The sequence below is a fragment of the Mesoplodon densirostris genome, chromosome 5 (genome assembly GCF_025265405.1).
Source record: "Mesoplodon densirostris isolate mMesDen1 chromosome 5, mMesDen1 primary haplotype, whole genome shotgun sequence".
Classification (NCBI taxonomy): Eukaryota; Metazoa; Chordata; class Mammalia; order Artiodactyla; family Ziphiidae; genus Mesoplodon; species Mesoplodon densirostris.
In genome coordinates, this window is record NC_082665.1 from 111,187,533 (window position 1) to 111,209,580 (window position 22,048).

Genomic DNA, 22,048 nt, shown 5'->3' on the forward strand with positions numbered 1-22,048 from the left:
TATGACTACATTTTTGTGTGGAAGTTAGAGATGGACATTTTTGCTTTGTCCACAAAATGTACTGTATTAAATACCATAAATAAACTTCCTCAAGAAGTGTTTTCATAAACTTAAAGGGAAAAATAAATAAGTATATGACATTCAGTCTCTTGAAATTTATTCTGTTTCAGTTCCACCAAAGTGGAAAAAGCAAAACGTTTGCAGCCATTGGAGCATGATCCAAGCGGCAGTGTTAGGAGAGGATCTGGGTTTCTGCTCTGTCAGTCAGAGTCTTCTCTGTCCATTGCCTTTCTGGGCAGCCCTGGTTGTTTCCCAAAAGGCCATGGAGAGGTAGGCCAGGAGTTTGCAATAACTGGTCTCTCTAATTGCCCTTTTATGTATTCCAGACAATCTACTCTCAACCTCTCTTGAGAGGAAATGAAACAGATAAGATTCAAAAAATGTTTTTCTCAGAAGAAGCTGTTTTTTTTTTTTTTTTTTTTTTAACTTAGCTACTCTGTGCTTGTTGAAACTTGGTTATTTGGGGGTGCTCAAAAGTAACTTCCTTTTAAGAAAGGAACAAAAACTTACACAAACCTGAAGCCAATGCAATTTGCCAAACATCTCAATTGGTAATAGAGGGAGTTGCCTCAAAATTATTTCCTTTATTGTGTGGCATTTTTTCTTGGTAGCTCTGCAAGAGTTAACCTCTCCTCTGTATACATGGCAGCTTCTTGGCACAGAAGGATCCCAATATGGAACTGGCATGGCAGCCTCAGCAGCACAGTGCTTTCAGAGCAGGATCACAGATAGACTACCTGCATACAAAAGTACAACCCCTTCTGTCCTGGGCATTTCTCTAAAAATCTCACTTTATGTATACCTCAGAATGGATGGATTCCCCAATCTCTCTTAAACAAACAAAAAACAATTCAAGAGCTAATTTTTAAAACTATGAAATTGAGAAATGTAGACTAATGAAAGGAAAAAGCAGCAGCCAGATCAATCTGGTCTGAGGGATGAATATTTCTGTTGTGTTGTGATTTGTATTTTTAACAGTAAAGACCATGGGTCTATTCATTTCCAAACTGGTTGGCCATGAATTACAAGGTAGATATTGTGAAAGCAATGGCCATGGTTTGGACATAGACTCTATTCTTGAACAGTTCCAGTTCATCTGATGATATAAGACAAATATTCAGAATACTTTCATGTTGGTGAAATTATCACACATGCTGTAAGATAGGCTCAACAAGTTGAATTGTTTGGTTAGAGGCTTGAGGAGTTCTGGCTTTGAATATTGGAAATGAATGCTAGGACTCTACTGTTTGAGGGCTTGAATGTCAGGCTGGGAAAGTGTTTCGAATTTGATAGGCATCTGTAAGTGCCTTTAAGTTTCTGAGCTGGTTGGATCAGCACTGTGGAGAAAGGCAGAGGGTGGGTTAATTTAGATGAAGAGAGAGTACAAATGAAAATGTGAGCTCCAAAATGACTGTCTTTCTCACTTTGTCCAGTTTACCCTTCCCTCTCCCTGTGTCCACCTAGAGGGGTGGGATAGAGAGGGTGGGAGGGAGATGCAAGAGGGAGGAGATATGGGGATATATGTTTATGTATAGCTGATTCACTTTGTTATACAGCAGAAACTAATACACCATTGTAAAGCAATTATACTCCAATAGAGATGTTAAAACAATCAATCAAACAAACAAACAAACAAAATGACTGTCTTTACATTGGCTCACTGAGGGAATGAACGACTGGTTGGGATAAATATCTCTATTTTTTATTGATTGATTGATTGAAATATAGTTGTTATATATAGTATAACATTTTTATATTGTAAAAATGTTGTGCTACTTTCTGCTGTACAGCAAAGTGATTCAGTTGTACCTATATATACAAATCTATTATTTTTCAGATTCTTTTCCATTATAGGTTATTACAAGATATTGAGTATAGTTCCCTATGCTATACAGTAGGTACTTGTTGTTTATCTATTTTATATATAGTAGTGTGTATCTGTTAATCCTAAACTCCTAGTTTATCCCCCACCCTTCCTCTTTGGTAACCATAAGATTGTTTTCTATGTCTGTGAGTCTATTTCTGTTTTGTAAATGAGTTCGCTTGTATCATTTTTTAGATTCCACATATAAGTGATATCATATGATATTTGTCTTTGTCTGACTTACTTCACTGAGTATGATAATCTCTAGGTCCATCCGTATTGCTGCAAATGGCATTATTTCATTCTTTTTCATGGCTGAATAATATTCCAGTGTGTGTGTGTGTGTGTGTGTGTGTGTGTGTGTGTATGTGTGTGTATCTCACATCTTCTTTATCCATTCATCTGTTGATGGACACTTAGGCTGATTCCATGTCTTGGCTGTCATAAATAGCACTGCTATGAACACTGCGGTGCATGTATCTTTTTGAATTATAATTTTCTCCAGATATATACCCAGCAGTGGGATTGCTGGATCACATGGTAACTCTATTTTTAGTTTTTTAAGTACCTCCATCTGTTCTCCATAGTGGCTGCACTAATCTACGTTCTCAACAAAAGTGTAGCAGGGTTCCTTTTTCTCCACACCCTCTCCAGCATGTATTATTTGTAGATTTTTTGATGATGGCCATTCTGACTGGAGTGAGGTGATACCTCATGGTAGTTTTGATCTGCATTTCTCTAATAATTAGTGATGTTGAACATCTTTCCATTATCTTTCCATGTGCCTGTTGGCCATCTGTATGTCTTTTTTGGAGAAATGTCTATTTAGGTCTTCTGCTCATTTTTGTTTGGGTTGTTGTTATTGTTGTTATTGTTTTTGATATTTTTTGTAGTTTTGAGTGTGGCTGTCAGGGACATATTTTCTCAGTTAATTAAAACACTCCCCACTGATTCTCCAGTGGCTTCTCATTAGCTGTTTCTTCTTCTTCTTTTTTAAAAATATGTACTTATTTATTTATTTGGCTGCACTGGGTCTTTAGTTGCAGCACGTGGGATCTTTGCTGTGGCATGCGGGATCTAGTTCCCTGACCAGGGATCGAACCAGGGCCCCATGCATTGGGAGCATGGAGTCTTAACTGCTGAACCACCAGGGAAGTCCCATCTTAGCTTCTATGTTAGGATTAGCCTGCTCCAGACTTTTCACAGTCCTGATCAACCACCTAACCTCAACCTTACCAGTTATGTAGCCTTCTTCTGGCCTGTCTCCCACTACCCTGCTGACTCGTATGTAGTCAAACTGGAAATAGATAAGAGCATCATAAAAATACAAATCATGACACATACACTGAACTTCTCTGTTTCTCTCCCCAACCCCAACCCAAAAGAGTCTTTGCTCTCATGATTTCCTCTGTCTTCAGTGCACTTAATGCTATTCTTTTTCAATCACCTTCTTGACTTATCCTCATATCCATCAAACCCCAGCTAAAAGACCATCTACTTTACAAAACCATTAGACTGCTCTGAGTTTCTTGAAGACTTGTTATATGTTCTTCAAGCTCTTTGCATGGTACTTGACACAGGGTTGAAGATCATTAAACATGTGTTAAATAAATGAAACCTTCTTTGATTCAACTCTAAGGGATTGTTCCAATCTCTAAGTCTTATTTACAATTTTATCCAGAGCAATTTCTCTGGGCTTTATAGAGGAATGTTAATGGGGATTTGCTGATAATGTTGACACTCAAAGCAATTGTTAAATATTGTGGGAGTTACACTCTAAAAGGTTTGAAGGAAGGATCAGAATATGAGGCTCCTTGTATAGAATATCATAACGCCAGTCTACCAGAGTATGTCTCTAAGGATGACAAAATTTCATGTCATCTTCGTCAGTGACAAGAAGGTTATCATTTTTAATCCTGGGATCACAATGTGTTTCATTCTGACAAGCATGGAGCTCCAAATGACCTTCTAAAACATGAGCATTTAGGTGCCCAAGACTAAAAGAACCATACAGTTTCTTCTCCTTTATCTAAAACTTATTTACCCTCAACCTTATGGGATTAGCTTTCCATTTAAGTGGCATCTGTGAAACCAAAGCTTTTGCTATAAAATGGACACATTTCCCTTTAGGAAAGGGACTGAGAAGAAGGTTGTTTTGTTTGTTTGTTTGTTTAATTATTTGCCCATGACTCCAATAGTAACATATTCCTAGTTAACCTGTCAATAGGAGTATAGATATAGCAAATTAGAAAGAAGAGCTCTGGAGTCAGGAGTGTTGATAGCAGCAGGAAATGACAGCATGATGGTGAGAGAAGAGAGAGCTGATATAAGAACTAATAAAGTTAGCAGTCAAGAATGTTTTAGAACTTGAGTAATAGTCTTACTCTTCATATACAAGAGTTGGCTTTCTTAAAGGAAAACGTGAGAGCATAGGAAAGAAGTATGGAGGTTTAAGTATTAATCTAGGTACTCTTCTAAATTTCTGTCTCTGTTTTGACAAAGTTAATGGGTGAAGGACATAGGACATACATGAATAATAAATCCCTTCCACATCTTAAAGTCTGGGGTTCGTGATGATTTTTATTAAGCCATAAATGAATTAGTTATTTTTAATATAAACTGTTTAAGAAAGTAAGAATGTAAGTTTTAAAATGATATCCATCCAAATAATCCATTCGTACAACTTCTGGAAAATAAAAAAAATTCTGTATGTCATTTAAATGAAACCCCACAGTAGATAATCTTTGGCTCTTTCTGGTCAGAAATGCTAGATATGTGCATAGTTGAGTGTCTTCTAGAGGGTAACTAATCTAGAGCCTTTAGTATTTTATAAGAAGGGTGTCTTAGTCTTTTGGGGCTGCTGTAACAAAACATCAAAGACTGAGTAGCTTATAAACAACCAAAATTTCTCTCTCACAATTCTGGAATCTGGGAAGTCCAAGATCAGGGTGCCAGCAGACTCAGCATCTAGTAAGGCCTGCTTTCTGCTTCAAGTATGGTGCCTTCTCTCTGTGTCCTCAAATAGCAGAAGGGGTGAGGGACCTCTCTGGGATCTCTTTTATAAGGGCACTAATCCTATTCATGGGAACTCTGCCCTCATGACCTAATCACCTCCCAAAGGCTTCACTCCCTAATTCCATCATCTTGGGCATTAAGATTTCAACATATAAGGTTTTGGAGGACACAAACACTGTGAAAACATAGCAAAGGGAAATGAAGATCCAGAGATAGTGTGCCCAGCTCTAAGCCACACAGAAAGTTAGCATTGGTGCTAGGATTAGACCCAGGTTTTAGTGACTGACAGTTCAGGAAACATACTGCCATAACATGTAACATTCTAAGAATGGACTCATATGGCATTCAAACTTGTAGGCATCGTAACTTGGTCTGTGAATTTATTTATTCATCCATCATCATTAAAGAAGGACTTATTAAGTGATTGCTATGTACCTGGCACTATAAGTGTCCATGTTTACTTTATTCTAAGTATTTGCTGTGAGCATACACACACACACACACACACACACACACACACACGCAACACCAGCACTGTGAGCCATGATATCTTAGCTCATCAAAGGTCATACCTTTGGTTTGGACCTCAGTCTTCTTCACCTCAACCCTGAATATGACCACCTCAAGGACAAGCACATCTAAAGTTTCCCAAGCAGATCAACTTCTCCTTTAAGGACTTTCAGCCCTGGAGCTTCCATACATTTTTTCTGTTACCCTGCGAGGGTGTAATTATTCACCCTCACTTTCTCTGAGTTCTGCTTTTGTTTTCACCCTAAGTCTTTTATTCTGCTGTTTAAGATGATTTCTTCTTCTAGGAGGAGAAAGGTCAGGTCTCAGCAGCCGTCTGAGAATTTCTCTTAGCCATTAAGTTATCCTTTGGCTTTTTGTCTAATAATATACATTATTAATATACATTATTTTGGTCTTTCTGCACAGATATTAATTTATTGGGACAGAAAAGGATCTTAGAGATGATCTAGTTCAACTACCTGGTTTCACAGAGGATCCTTGGAGCCCAGAGAGAAGAAAATGGTTCAAGTAACTCGGCAAATTGGTGGCAGATCAATCCGTTGAATGCAGGCTTCCTAAATGCCACACAAAATTCCACCTCTGGCACCACACTGCCCCTGAATTCTCTCTTTATAGACACTGATGATCTGTTATTAACTTTATCACTCACCTCTTCCTCAAGGAATATAACTCACAGAGTTTCTTGGTTACCCATGCCAGTAAATGGTTAATATCACTGAGTCCAAGGCCCTGGAAACTTCTGGGAGGGAGCCAGGTGAGCAAAGAGAGCAGATAAAGGCAGCACCTGCCTTGGGTTTGGAACAGCCTGGGGACACGGAGAGAATGTAAACACATTCTGCAAATCTTATTGTCTGACTCTGTGCCAGCGTCTTTTGGGTTCTTGTCATGGAAAATGTTTCCTCTGAGGTCATTCATTGAACAGAGGAGCACTGAATACCCTCCAGGGTGCCAACCCAGTCCCCCCTTTTGTCCAGGTTAAATAAGCAAGGGACTAACGTTTCATGGGCCTAGAAGGCCCACCTTTCAACAATGCAGGCTGGGAGGTAGGGAAAAGGAGCCATTTAGAAAATACGCTGTGCTGTTCTGAACTGCTCTCTCCCCCTGGCTGCCCGCCCTCCTCCTTCCTCCAGTGCGGCCTCCCTCTGTTTGCTCACCCATACTTACAAGCACACGCCCTGCGTTTAGAGCAAGCGTTAATGTCTGTGCTTCCTCATAAATCTCGGTTTGCTGCCTGGAGCTATGTTTTTAATTCTGTGGTGGAGCTTTGAGAGTCGAGAATTAGTAGAAAGGAGGGGCAGCGGATGGATGTAGTAATGGAAGCCGCCATTGCTCCTTCCGGGGAGCTAGATAGATTCCTCATTTGCTTCTTTGAACAGGTAGTTTATACCTCAGCACAGCATCTGTGAAGGCCAGGATGGAAGGAGAGTGGGCGGGGGGCGTCGTGGGAAAAGATGTTGGCTGTCTCACACTGTGCAAAAGGATGCATGGCTTCTCTCCGAACAAAGAAGAATGTGTGGAATGAGCAAATGAACCCAGACTGGTGACCGGCTGGCATATTTTTCTACTTCAGCTAAAAATGACTTCAAGGAGAGGAGTCTGACAAAAATAATTTTTGTCTCACAAAGCTTGTAATTGAAGAAAGTTTTCCCTTCATTGAACTTGAGCTCCTCTTTGTGTTGTTAAACCATATTTATTTTCCATGATTGGTCCTTCGGCACTTGCTTGATAGCTTCTTCTGTATAAGCCTCATCGCTTCAACGTGCCTTTGCTTTTCTGGTGTAGGAAGCAAATCTACTGGGCTGCTGTGATGGTTCAAAGTAGTAATTGCTTGAGCCTTCCACCCTGCCAGCAACTGTATTTGAGTAGAATTTTGCATCTGAGTCACTGAGTAAAACGTGTAATTAACATGACTAAAGGAAGAACTCTGGTCTTTGAAAATTCTGGTCCTCAGTTTATATATCTATAAAATGAAAGAATTAGAAACACACCTCTAAGGGGCCTTCCAACTCAGACAGTCTAGGATCCTAAAAATCTCCAGCTATTATTATAAACCCTCTTCCTCTACCAAGTTCTTCTGAGTCCTAATGGATCCTTTCTTTTACTTCTATACCTTTCTGTGAGGTTTAGAAATTTATCAGAAGTGAAGGGTACATTAACCTTCTTGCTTCCACTACTGTGAGAATGGAGGCCAGATCCAGTTGGTGTCTCTGAGGATAGAAAGTGCGAACAAAATAAGTTGCAATAGGTGAACTCCTTTACTTCCGTAATGGGACTCTATGTGTTTTGGGACTCTCAGGTTTCTATGTGTACCTGTTTAGGCCTCGAAGCAGATAATAGTAAAATAGGCCCAGAGATCATTAGAGCATGGGCATCTGGAGTTCAGGGATTGGGCCTTATCCATTTCTCTACTTGAGATAACACACTGCACAGAGAATGTGCTAATTAAATGGTGGAATTGAAGATAGACAACTTATGAATGTTTCAGAGAACCAGCTCTAAGGTGATTTAAAAGATCATTTTTAACCTATTATAAAAGTTTTACAGAACTAGGCTTATTCAGTATGAAGAACAGAGAATTGAAATGGTGTTTTAAGGTGAATGAGAGCCTCTCTGATGGATTTAAGTTTAAGTAGAAAATTATATACATCAATACATTGATGGGAAACAGAAGCTGAACGCATAAGAAATACCCTGGGACTCAGAATCAGATGAAAGAAAGGGATTAATAGGTGAAGCAGAACATAGAAGATTCCAGCACCTCCTCTGTGCTAAAGATTTGCTCCTCTGGTTTTGTCTATGTCCAGGGATCATGGTGTTTATCCTCCCTCTTTTTATTCTCTTCCATTAGTGGTTCTTGACTTGATGATCTGATTAAACCTGGTCGTACTTTTTATCTTATGTCCTGTTAACTTCATCTATTTCTATCAAAAACATTTAAAAATTGCTTATAAGTGTTGAATAAAATGAAAAAAAAATATAAAGACTCTAACAGTACTCAGTAAGCATTATGGTACATAATAGGGACTTAATATTTGCTTAGTCAGACAGAGCCTTCCAGCATACAAAACATTTTTTCATACATTATCCTCTTGTCCCTCATGAAATTTTTGTTACCTGAAGATGAGAAAGGTGGTGTGAAATGCCGAAAGACACAGAGCTAGCGAAAGCCAGGGTTTACACTCAGAGTATGATATGGGGAAGAGAGCTACCAAGTCTTTCTTTGCTAAATAATTTGATTTTGGCATTCTTTACCTGGGACTATACTCCCACATTGATTAATTTGACCAAAGCAGCTCAGCGAGAAAGACCCAATTTTCTCACCCTGACAACATAACATTTTTGTAATTTCCCCCTACCCTTCTAGTGCTAACTTATTTTCCTATAATCTCATAATTGCTATTGTTGAGCTTATATAAAAATTTACTGTTCCTTTTGAGACAGAGATTTTCTTTCTGACCTTTAGCTAGGATCCCTGGGCAGGTTTTTTGCCCGCAGATTATGGCAGGCTCCTTAGGTCAATTCTTTTAACTCTGTGTCTATTGGAAATAAAGCTGGCTATGTTGTGTAATGGCAGGGGCTTAACTTTGAATGTATTTTGTGACTATAGCCCAGGATGGTGAAAATACCCCTAACTAAAGTCTTGAGAGACCAGGGCTCTCACCAGCTCAGCCCTGCCCGCTGAGATGCTTTGGGAAAGTTTTAGTCCTTCCTGAGTCTCAATTTTCTCATCTCCAGAAAGAAGGCACTGGGCTAAAGCTTCCTAAAGCCCTTCTGGCTCTGACATTCTACAGTTTATAAACCTTAAACTACTCTTCCACCACATGGTGGCTGATTTGTGCTTTTCCATGTTTGTAAAATAACGTGGTAGGTGCTAAAGTTTCCGAGGAGTGATGGGATAATACTGGGTGTAGGCTTTGCAGCAGAAGATCTGTTCTACATAAGGAGGCTATTTTGATACCCCTAAATTACAGGAGCCATAATCCAGAGGCTTCTTATGGATCCTGTATGTCCTTGACAGGGTGAATGTTAGTAGCATCATGACCATAGCTGTCTACACCATTTACACAGTTACCGAGGTCATAGAATATCACCACATTGAGACACCCTGAAGGATATATGGGGAAACTGAGATTCAGAAAGAGAAATGAGCTTGCCTATAGTCGCATAGTCATACATCATTAAGTGTCAAAACCAAGACTGACACAGCACTCCCTGACCTCCTGTTCACTGCATTTTTTACTCTATTCTTGTCACCTCGGATGACCACTCTCATGGTAAGCACGAGTAACTGTTTAATAAAGCATTCCCATGCATAAAGGCAACTATATTCTCTGCACTTTTCCTAAGGAGACATTTGACAGAATATGATAGATTTTTATAGCACTCTAGTACTAAAAGTTTTGCTGAGAAATACCACCTTAGTTTTACCTTTGGAGAGACTGAGTGGTTGTAGATTTCTCTTCCCATCTATCACCTTTGGAGTTCAGGAGAGAAGGTTGGTTGAGCTTGGATGTTTAGAAGTATACTACATCTCTGAGAAAGGGCATTGCCACACTCAAATTGATTGGTTATTTAGAAATAGGGTCCCTCTTGAATTTCATGCTTAAACTTCATTTGGGGTTTCCCTAAAGTGAAAGATAGAAACTGTATTTACTAGGAAAGCTATCTTGGAAGATTGTTTTTTCTTTTATTTTTTTAATTTTTTTTTTATTATTAGTCTCTGCTTTACAACAAAGTGAATCAGTCATACATATACATCTGTTCCAACATCCCCTCCCTCCTGCGTCTCCCTCCCTCCCACCCTCCGCATCCCACCCCTCCAGGCGGCCACAAAGCACTGAGCCGATCCCCCTGCGCCACGCGGCCACCCACCACCATCCATTCACCCCACACCCGGCAGTGTATACACGTCCATGCCTCTCCCCCGCCCCGTCATAGCCCACCCCCCTGATATCCCCAAGCCCACCCCCAGTAGGTCTGTGTCTCTATACCTGTTTTACCCCTAAGTTCTTCATGACATTTTTTTTCTTAAATTCTCTATATATGTGTTAGCATATGGTATTTGTCTTTCTCTTTCTGACTTACTTCACTCTGTATGACAGACTCTAGGTCTATCCACCTCATTAAAAATAGCTCAGTTTCGTTTCTTTTTATGGCTGAGTAATATTCCATTGTATATATGTGCCACATCTTCTTTATCCATTCATCCGATGATGGACACTTAGGTTGTTTCCATCTCCAGGCTATTGTGAATAGAGCTGCCATGAACATTTTGGTACATGTCTCTTTTTGAATTATGGTTTTCTCAGGGTATATGCCTAGTAGTGGGATTCCTGGGTCATATGGTAGTTCTATTTTTAGTTTTTTAAGGAACCTCCATACTGTTCTCCATAGTGGCTGTACCAATTCACATTCCCACCAGCAGTGCAAGAGTGTTCCCTTTTCTCCACACCCTCTCCAGCATTTATTGTTTCTAGATTTCTTAATGATGGCCATTCTGACTGGTGTGAGATGATATCTCATTGTAGTTTTGATTTGCATTTCTCTAATGATTAATGATGTTGAGCATTCTTTCATGTGTTTGTTGGCAGTCTGTATATCTTCTTTGGAGAAATGCCTATTTAAGTCTTCTGCCCATTTTTGGATCGGGTTGTTTGTTTTTTTTGCTATTGAGCTGCATGAGCTGTTTATAAATTTTGGAGATTAATCCTTTGTCAGTTGCTTCATTTGCAAATACTTTCTCCCATTCTGAGGGTTGTCTTTTGGTCTTGTTTATGGTTTCCTTTGCTGTGCAAAAGCTTTGAAGTTTCATTAGGTCCCATTTGTTTATTTTTGTTTTTATTTCCATTTCTCTAGGAGGTGGGTCCAAAAGGATCTTGCTGTGATTTATGTCATAGAGTGTTCTGCCTATGTTTTCCTCTAAGAGTTTGATAGTGTCTGGCCTTACATTTAGGTCTTTAATCCATTTTGAGCTTATTTTTGTGTATGGTGTTAGGGAATGATCTAATCTCATACTTTTACATGTCCCTGTCCAGTTTTCCCAGCACCACTTATTGAAGAGACTGTCCTTTCTCCACTGTCCATTCCTGCCTCCTTTATCAAAGATAAGTTGACCATATGTGCATGGGTTTATCTCTGGGCTTTCTATCCTGTTCCATTGATCTATCTTTCTGTTTTTGTGCCAGTACCATACTGTCTTGATTACTGTAGCTTTGTAGTATAGTCTGAAGTCAGGGAGCCTGATTCCTCCAGCTCCGTTTTTCATTCTCAAGATTGCTTTGGCTATTCGGGGTCTTTTGTGTTTCCATACAAATTGTGAAATTTTTTGTTCTAGTTCTGTGAAAAATGCCATTGGTAGTTTGATAGGTATTGCACTGAATCTGTAGATTGCTTTGGGTAGTAGAGTCATTTTCACAATGTTGATTCTTCCAATCCAAGAACATGGTATATCTCTCCATCTATTTGTATCATCTTTAATTTCTTTCATCAGTGTCTTATAATTTTCTGCATACAGATCTTTTGTCTCCTTAGTTAGGTTTATTCCAAGATATTTTATTCTTTTTGTTGCAATGGTAAATGGCAGTGCTTTCTTGATTTCACTTTCAGATTTTTCATCATTAGTGTGCAGGAATGCAAGAGATTTCTGTGCATTAATTTTGTATCATGCTACTCTACCAAATTCATTGATTAGCTCTAGTAGTTTTCTGGTAGCATCTTTAGGATACTCTATGTATAGTATCATGTCATCTGCAAACAGTGACAGCTTTACTTCTTCTTTTTCAATTTGGATTCCTTTTATTTCCTTTTCTTCTCTGATTGCTGTGGCTAAAACTTCCAAAACTAAGTTGAATAAGAGTGGTGAGAGTGGGCAGCCTTGTCTTCTTCCTGATCTTAGTGGGAATGGTTTCAGTTTTTCACCATTGAGGACGATGTTGGCTGTGGGTTTGTCATATATGGCCTTTATTATGTTGAGGAAAGTTCCCTCTATGCCAACTTTCTTCAGGGTTTTTATCATAAATTGGTGTTGAATTTTGTGGAACGCTTTCTCTGCATCTATTGAGATGATCATATGGTTTTTCTTCTTCAATTTGTTAATATGGTGTATCACATTGATTGATTTGCGTATATTGAAGAATCCTTGCATTCCTGGAATCAACCCCACTTGATCATGGTGTATGATCCTTTTAATGTGCTGTTGGATTCTGTTTGCTAGTATTTTGTTGAGGATTTTTGCATCTATGTTCATCAGTGATATTGGCCTGTAGTTTTCTTTCTTTGTGACATCCTTGCCTGGTTTTGGTATCAAGGTGATGGTGGCCTTGTAGAATGAGTTTGGGAGTGCTCCTCCCTCTGCTATATTTTGGAAGAGTTTGAGAAGGATGGGTGTTAGCTCTTCTCTAAATGTTTGATAGAGTTCGCCTGTGAAGCCATCAGATGGTCCTGGACTTTTGTTTGTTGGAAGATTTTTAATCACAGTTTCAATTTCAGTGGTTGTCATTGGTCTGTTCATATTTTCTATTTCTTCCTGGTTCAGTCTCAGAAGTTTGTGTATTTCTAAGAATTTGTCCATTTCTTCCAGGCTGTGCATTTAATTGGCATAGAGTTGCTTGTAGTAATCTCTCATGATCTTTTGTATTTCTGCAGTGTCAGTTGTTACTTCTCCTTTTTCACTTCTGATTCTATTGATTTGAGTCTTCTCCCTTTTTTTCTTGATGAGTGTGGCTAATGGTTTATCAATTTTGTTTATCTTCTCAAAGAACCAGCTTTTAGTTTTATTGATCTTTGCTATCGTTTCCTTCATTTCTTTTTCATTTATTTCTGATCTGATCTTTATGATTTCTTTCCTTCTGTTAACTTTGGGGTTTTTTTGTTCTTCTTTCTCTAGTTGCTTTAGGTGCAGGGTCAGGTTGTTTATTCGAGATGTTTCCTGTTTCTTACGGTGGGATTGTATTGCTGTAAACTTCCCCCTTAGAACTGCTTTTGCTGCGTCCCATAGGTTTTGGGCCATCGTGTCTCCATTGTCATTTGTGTCTAGGTATTTTTTTATTTCCTCTTTGATTTCTTCAGTGATCACTTCGTTATTGAGTAGTGTATTGTTTAGCCTCCATGTGTTTGTATTTTTTACAGATCTTTTCCTGTAATTGATGTCTAGGCTCATAGCATTGTGGTCGGAAAAGATACGTGATACAATTTCAATTTTCTTAAATTTACCAAGGCTTGATTTGTGACCCAAGATATTATCTATCCTGGAGAATGTTCCATGAGCACTTGAGAAAAATGTGTATTCTGTTGTTTTTGGATGGAATGTCCTATAAATATCAATTAAGTCCATCTTGTTTAATGTATCATTTAAAGCTTGTGTTTCCTTATTTATTTTCATTTTGGATGGTCTGTCCATTGGTGAAAGTGGGGTGTTAAATCCCCTACTAAGAGTGTGTTACTGTCGATTTCCCCTTTTCTGGCTGTTAGTATTTGCCTTATGTATTGAGGTGCTCCTATGTTGGGTGCATAAATGTTTACAATTGGTATATCTTCTTGGATCGATCCCTTGATCATTATGTAGTGTCCTTCTTTGTCTTTTCTAATAGTCTTTATTTTAAAGTCTATTTTGTCTGATATAAGAATTGCCACTCCAGCTTTCTTTTGATTTCCATTTGCATGGAATATGTTTTTCCATCCCCTTACTTTCAATCTGTATGTGTCTCTAGGTCTGAAGTGGGTCTCTTGTAGACAGCATATATATGGGTCTTATTTTTGTATCCATTCAGCCACTCTGTGTCTTTTGGTGGGAACATTTAGTCCATTTACATTTAAGGTAATTATTGATATGTATGTTCCTATTCCCATTTCCTTAATTGTTTTGGGTTCGTTTTTGTAGGTATTTTCCTTCTGTTGTGTTTCTTGCCTAGAGAAGTTCCTTTAGCATTTGTTGTAAAGCTGCTTTGGTGGTGCTGAACTCTCTGAGCTTTTGCTTGTCTGTAAAGGTTTTAATTTCTCCATCAAATCTGAATGAGATCCTTGCTGGGTAGAGTAATCTTGGTTGCAGGTTTTTCTCCTTCATCACTTTAAGTATGTCCTGCCACTCCCTTCTGGCTTGTAGAGTTTCTGCTGAGAGATCAGCTGTTAACCTGATGGGGATTCCCTTGTGTGTTATTTGTTGTTTTTGCCTTGCTGCTTTTAATATGATTTCTTTGTGTTTAATTTTTGACAGTTTGATTAATATGTGTCTTGGCGTATTTCTCCTTGGATTTATTCTGTATGGGACTCTCTGTGCCTCCTGGACTTGATTAACTATTTCCTTTCCCATATTAGGGAAGTTTTCAACTATAATCTCTTCCAATATTTTCTCAGTCCCTTTCTTTTTTTCTTCTTCTTCTGGAACCCCTATAATTCAAATGTTGGTGCATTTACTGTTGTCCCAGAGGTCTCTGAGACTGTCCTCTGTTCTTTTCATTCTTTTTTCTTTATTTTGCTCTGCAGCAGTTATTTCCACTATTTTATCTTCCACGTCACTTATCCGTTCTTCTGCCTTAGTTATTCTGCTATTGATCCCATCTAGATTATTTTTTATTTCATTTATTGTGTTTTTAATCGATGCTTGATTCATCTTTAGTTCTTCTAGGTCTTTGTTAACTGTTTCTTGCATTTTGTCTATTCTATTTCCAAGATTATGGATCTTGGAAATAGAATCTTGGATCATCTTTACTATCATTATTCTGAATTCTTTTTCAGGTAGACTGCCTATTACCTCTTCATTTGTTAGGTCTGGTAGGTTTTTATCTTGCTCCTTCTCCTGCTGTGTGTTTTTCTGTCTTCTCATTTTGCTTATGTTACTGTGTTTGGGGTCTCCTTTTTGCAGGCTGCAGATTCGTAGTTCCCGTTGTTTTTGGTGTCTGTCCCCAGTGGCTAAGGTTGTTTCAGTAGGTTGTGTAGGCTTCCTGGTGGGGGGGACTAATGCCTGTGTTCTGGTGGTTGAGGCTCGATCTTGTCTTTCTGGTGGACAGGTCCACCTCTGGTGGTGTGTTTTGGGGTGCCTATGGCCTTATTATGTTTTTAGGTAGCCTCTCTGCTAATGGTTGGGGTTGTGTTCCTGCCTTGCTAGTTGCTTGGCATAGGGTGACCAGCAGTGTAGCTTGCTGTTCGTTGACTGAAGCTGGGTGCTGGTGTTGAGATGGAGATCTCTGGGAGAATTTCGCTGCTTGATATTATGTGGAGCTGGGAGGTCTCTTGTGGACCTGTGTCCTGAAGTTGGCTCTCCCACTTCAGAGGCGTAGCACTGACTCCTGGCTGCAGCACCAAGAGCCTTTCATCTACCCGGCTCAGAATAAAAGGGAGAAAAAGTTGAAAGAAAGGATTAGTAGAAGAAAGAAAGAGAGAGAGAAAGAAAGGAAGAAGGAAAAGATGGAAGGAAGGAAAGAAGGAAGAAAGAATGAAAGAAAGGTGGGAGGGAGGGAGGAAGGACGGAAAGAGAGAAAGAAAGGAGGGAGGGAGGGAGGAAGGAAAGAAAAAGAAAGAGAGAAAGGAAGAAAGAAGGGAGGAAGGAAGGAAGGAAGGAAAGAAAGAAAGAAAGGGGCAGAGGGAGGGAGGGAGGAAGGGAAGTTAGAAAAAAAGAAAGAGAGAAGATAAAGTAAAATAGGATAAAGTATAAAGTATAGTAGCGTTATTAAAAATAAAAAAGTAATTATTGAAAAAAAACAAAAAACAAAAAAAAAAGATGGACGGATAGAACCCTGGGACCTATGGTGGAAGCAAAGCTATACAGAGAAAATCTCACACAGAAGCATACACATACACATTCACAAAAAGAGAACAGGGGGAAAAAAATTGAAAATCTTGCTCTCAAAGTCCACCTCCTCAGATAATTCGTTGTAAAAAGAGGAAAAGGGGAAAAAATCTTTTTTTTTCTATTTTTTTTATTAGTTTCTGCTTTATGGGGGAAAAAATCTTAAATCTTGTCCTCAAAGTTCACCTCCTCAATTTGCGATGATTCGCTGTCCATTCTTGCACTCTACAGACACAGGGCACATCAAGCAGACAGTGGAGCTTTAATCCGCTGCCTCCGAGGCTGGACAGAGAGATTTCCCTGTCTCTTCTCTGCTCTCACAGCTCCGGGGTCTCAGCCTTGGACCTGGCCCCGCCTCTGCATGTAGGTCGCCAAAGGGCGTCCGTACTTTCCTCAGACAGGACGGGTTTAAAGGAGCCACTGATTCGGGGGCTCTGGCTCACTCAGGCCGAGGGGAGGGAGGGGCACGCAGTGCGGGGCGGGCCTGCGGTGGCAGAGGCCAGTGTGATGTTGCACCAGCCCGAGGCGCTCCGTGCGCTTTCCCATGGAAGCCGTCCCTGGGTCCCGGGACCCCGGCAGTGGCAGGCTGCACAGGCTCCCAGGAAGGGGGTGTGGACAGTGACCTGCGCTCGCACACACGCCTTCTGGCAGCGGCAGCAGCAGCCCCCGCGTCCCACGCTCGTCTCCGGGGTCCGCGCCTTTAGCCGCGGCTCGTGCCCGTCTCTGGAGCTTCTTTTTTTTTTTTTTTTTTTTTTCGGTATGTGGGCCTCTCACTGTTGTGGCCTCTCCCGTTGCAGAGCACAGGCTCCGGACGCGCAGGCTCAACGGCCATGGCTCACGGGCCCAGCCGCTCCGCAGCATGTGGGATCCTCCCAGACCGGGGCACGAACCCGTGTCCCCTGCATCGGCAGGCGGACTCTCAACCACTGCGCCACCAGGGAAGGGAAGGGAAGCCCTCTGGAGCTTCTTTAAGCAGCGCTCTTAATGCCCTCTCCTCGCGCACCAGGAAACAAAAGGGAAGAAAAAGTCTCTTGCCTTTTCGGCAGCTCCAGACTTTTTCCCCGGACTCCCTCTGGGCTAGCCGTGGCGCACCAACCCCTTCAGGCTTTCCTCCTGCCGCCAGCCCCAGTCCTCTCCCTGCGCTCTGACCGAAACCTGATCTATCTTGGAAGATTTTCATTGCCTTTGAATAAAAGCAAAATTGCACCCAGCACATAAATTGACATATGAAGCGTAAATAATTATATCGTGCAAGTTGTTTTAAGGGACTCAAGACAGAATTCTCCATTAACTAGCATGCATAGAATATTCATTGAGCTTAGGGCTTATTACCAGGCCAGTGGAAAAAAAAAAAGAATGAAGGAAAGTACCGGGGGTGGGGGGGAAGATAAATGTCAGTATAGCAGCTGAGAAAATGAAGGGTTAGAAAGGGAACTTTAGAGGTATTTATGATGTTTTTATTTTCCTCTCTCTTCTTTTTCTTTCTTTTTTTCCCCTTTCTTGGCAAAGGATTAAGTACAAAAAAGGTGGGTATCAGCCTTCAAATATAATCATCAAGAATCTGAGAACTGAGCAGCAGAATGAGCCAGGCTCTTTTCTTACTTCCCTTTTGAAAGAAGAAGCTGAGGAATCAGCCCGTTGGGGTGTTATATGCATATGTGTGAGATTGTGTTTATAGACATTTCTACACGGATAAGCATTCAGAAACCACAGTGACATTCCCAGAGGAATCCTGTCCTTAATACAGGAAGTGACAGCTTTGTGAAGGCATCACAATTCAGCTCTGATTTTGCCTTGAGGTCTGGTTTTTCCTTCTAGATCCCAGGATTTAATTTCTAGAAGAAACGAGAGCTCTGTGATGTTCCATGGGGCTGCTTAGAATTACAGGCAACTTAGTTTTAAAGCTTGTTGAACGCAAAGCACCTGAGCTAGGCTTAATCTCCAGGGACCTCTTTTGCATTCAGAGATGTCTAAAACCATAAACCATAAATTCTGATGGGTACATGCAAAAGCAGAGGCCACAGAAATTACAAATTTGTTATCCAGTGTGGCCACATTCCCCTGACACAACTTTCCTCCCATCACCACTCCCAAGCTGACTTTCTCTTGCTTTGTATTTGGGTTTACCAGATCACCAGGCTTGTGCTATAACAGACGGTTACTGCCTCCTACAAAATGTGGGTCAGGACTGTGACCAGGCATAGTCTTCCTATGAGCTCTGATGTGTTTGTTGCTGCAATTTTGGTAGAAGGAATGTGTGCAGAGAATAGAGAACCATGAGACATAGAAGCTGAGGTCACAGGGTATTTTGAATTGGTCATCAACCCTCTTAAAGATCCGGCATACCCTCTTGGGAAGGTCCCAGTTCTTCCCAGTTCTTGGGAAGTCCCAGTTCTTTTCTCAGTCATTTCTTGCTTGAGTTTACTGCTTAGTGGATACTGTAGTTGTAGTCATTTTCCTTCTCCTCAAAACTGTCTTCCATGTTGATGATGTCTTCCATCAGTTCCTGTCCCACCACCTTGACTCTTCCTTTCTCTTTTAACTTTGTCCATCAGAATATTGGCATGAGTTCAGTATCCATATTTCCAGCCATGACCTCTGTCCAGAGCACCAGAGTCACATTTCCAACCGGGCATTTACCCACAGAATTCTCAACAACATCTTGAATTCATCATGTTTGAAACCAAATCCACTCTTTTCTTCTCACCTCCTAAATTCCCTGGAGTAATTTAACTAGTTGGTCAGCCAATTATCTCAACATCAATACAAAGGCTGACTGGGGCATTACATTCCCTTCCCACACTTTTCTGTTTGTTTTAATCTAATGAAAATGGCTAATCTAAAGAAAAACTCCTTTCTTGCAGGAGACAAGGAGAAGGCTGTAGGATCTACTGGGGAAGTCCAAAGCAGCAGTCACTATTATCCGGTTGGAACCCGTGGTCCACTGAGGTGCCTTTTGCTACCTTCACTGAGCACCCTATGAAATACACCAGTGAGACGTTTCTCGAAATCTGCAAGGTAGGAGACAGCTTGGGCATCACTCTCCAATTAGCTTTTTGGTGAAGATATGTGCTTTTAAACCATGTACTGTTAAAAAAAAATAAGATACAACCTGGGGTTTATATATATAAAAGCTATAATAGGTTTATAGGACTTTTTCAGTAAACAGTAGAGCTGTTTTATATTTGAAAAAAATATATATCAATATTTATAGTAACCATACCACTGCTGTTTCCTCTTTGCTAATCTCTGAGCAAAAATTGTAGTGTAATATTGTTTTAAAATTGCAGTAGTATTGTTTGTCTGTGTTTATTGCTTACAGGGTACATAAAATTTTCTGTGTATAATTAAATTCAAATTATTTTATTCAAAGAAGGAATGTGGAATAGTGTGAAATATGAAGTCAGATATGGCTCGGTGGTCATGTTTAAGTCACTTTTTTTCTCTGGGCCTTGGTAGTCTCATCTCTAAAATGGACACAATGAAAAACTGCCCTTCCTCTCAACCTCACTGGGCCATTGTAAGGTTAAATGGGATAAAGCATATATAAATGTTCCATAAATCGTAAAGCAATTAAGAGTTATTTTTAATGTCTTAAATTTCATCTGCCCGAGCAAATTTAAAAGCCATTAGTGGCAGGGAGGTCCCCTTCTACTATTGTTTCATCTTCCCTAGGGAGACTTAAGCAGTCTTTGGACACTCTGAGTAGTCAGGAAGTAAAACACCTGGAGCTGTAAATGCAGTGAAAGAGCAACCTGTATACTTTCGACAAAACCAGATGTACACATAGGAGAGTGCTTACGGCCTAGAAATTCTTGCCTTCTCTGTTCTCTCTAAGTTTTTCTTTATATGCTGTCATTCACTTCAGAATAGCATAACTTTATTTGCTATAAATTCAAAACATGACAATCTACATCTAAAGTCCTTCTGTGGTTGGATGGCATACATTACATTTCTTGCCTTATTCTAAACACATTTATTCATACAAGTGAATATGTATATGTATAAACAAATATTTTTAATTGGTAAGTTCCCTATTTTATAAAAAAGGATCTGAGGCAAAATGTATGTGGTTAGAGGCTGGATGGGGCCTCCATTCACCCTAAGATGTAGGTGAAGTTGGCTTGAATCCCATTCTGCTCAATTGTCCTCTCAAGATTTATGCAGATGTCCTCAGGGGCTTCTGGTCTCCAGGTTTGCCTCTGACACCAAGCTCTTGAAGGCACTAAATTAGTTCTTTGTATGGATCGTTTTGCTCGTCTCCCTGTTATACTCCTATTTCACAATGCCTCAACCCATGCATCAACATCAGTCCCTAGCCTGACTCTTAACCACCCAAAATCAACAATAACAAAAAACCAAAATGAAAACCAGAAAGAACAACATAACACTGACACAAAGGCATTTATATGAGAGTAGACTCACTGAGGACTTCTGGGAGATAGAGTGGGAGTTTACATCACAATAATGCCCCAAAATTCAAATGGAATATCTGTTCTCCTTATTTATTAATAATAATGCTCAGATGCATTGCTTCATAATCTCCTCACCTTTCCTCTCTATCCTGCTCTTGTTCTTCTCCAAACTCCTGTTCTTTTTCTCTTTCTTATTTAAAGTGCAGTCATTTATCTGTTTCTTTTTTTTAACACTTGTTAATCCAACTGAAAGAACTTAATAATGTATGTTTCCAAAGCCATTTCCTGCCTTTAAAGGAAAACTGGTTCTAATAATTAATTTAATATATATTTTGAAGTAGTAGTAATTCTTTTTATTTTAAGTCAAAAATAAATACCAACTGCCTGGGTTATTATGTCCATCACTTCCTGGGCAAAGTCTTCTCTTATTTCTCATATCTGGTGTGTTTATGCCCTTATTCTCTCAGTGTCCTTTGCTGGAAGAAATTCAGGGTAAAGGGTTAAAAAAGAAATTGTATGAACTACAGAGATATGCCACTGCATTACTCTAATACTTGATAGTTCTTTATTGTTTTTCTGTCATAGAGAAATAAAATTAAATAATTTAAAAGGAAGCTAAAAAATAAAATATCAAAAGGGGAATGGAAAAAAAGGGGAATGGAATAACTGTTCCCCAAATGCCCATAAACACAATTAGCAGACTGGAGCATTAAGTTTTGCCCAAGACTTCCTATCAGCCAAGGCTAAAGGGGAAACTTGATGTTCATATAGCTCTCCTTGGATGGAAGAAAGAACAACAGGTGTGTGTGTGTATGTATGTGTGCACATGCATGCATGGGTATGATCCCCATGAGTGGTTGGTTAGTTGGTTGGTTTCCAGTCAATCAAACTACGTTTTGAATCTGTTAAGTGTATTTTCTTTAAGGCTTTTCTCATTAAATTATTGTTTTAAAGTCTTTATTTCATTCCTGAAAACAGTCTGGAACTTTCATTTGCCAAGCCATTTCTCAGTTAAAGGCCACCCCGAGTCCCAGCTCCCTAAGAAAACAAGTGATCTCAGTCTGGGATATGAGATGATGTCTACTCTGATCCAGTTCTTTGTGTCTTGGTTTCTCTTTTGTTGTTGGGTTTTATGTCACAAAGTTATTTGTGTTTAGGACATTTTCCAAAATTGGCTGATTAATATTCAGTTTTATTCATGTAAAAGTATAAATAAGAAGAACAGTAATTCTGGGGATATAGAATCTTTTGTATGAATATTTTGACATAATAAGATTTTAAAAGGGTGATATAAACTAGTTTTTTCATTTCCCCTATGAATGAAATAGGAAAAAGTAGAAGAACACGGGGGAAATGCATAACTAAATAAAATACTTGAAG

General features: G+C 39.7%; 1 protein-coding gene across 1 annotated transcript in view; it reads left to right on the plus strand.

Annotated features, from left to right (window-relative positions):
* Window positions 1-22,048, plus strand: part of TPRG1 (tumor protein p63 regulated 1) — a 122,650-nt gene that overhangs the window by 90,885 nt on the left and 9,717 nt on the right. Inside the window, exon 5 of the mRNA XM_060100257.1 lies at window positions 19,118-19,271. Within this exon, the coding sequence (XP_059956240.1) occupies window positions 19,118-19,271 (154 nt within the window). The remainder of the gene's footprint in view (window positions 1-19,117; window positions 19,272-22,048) is intronic.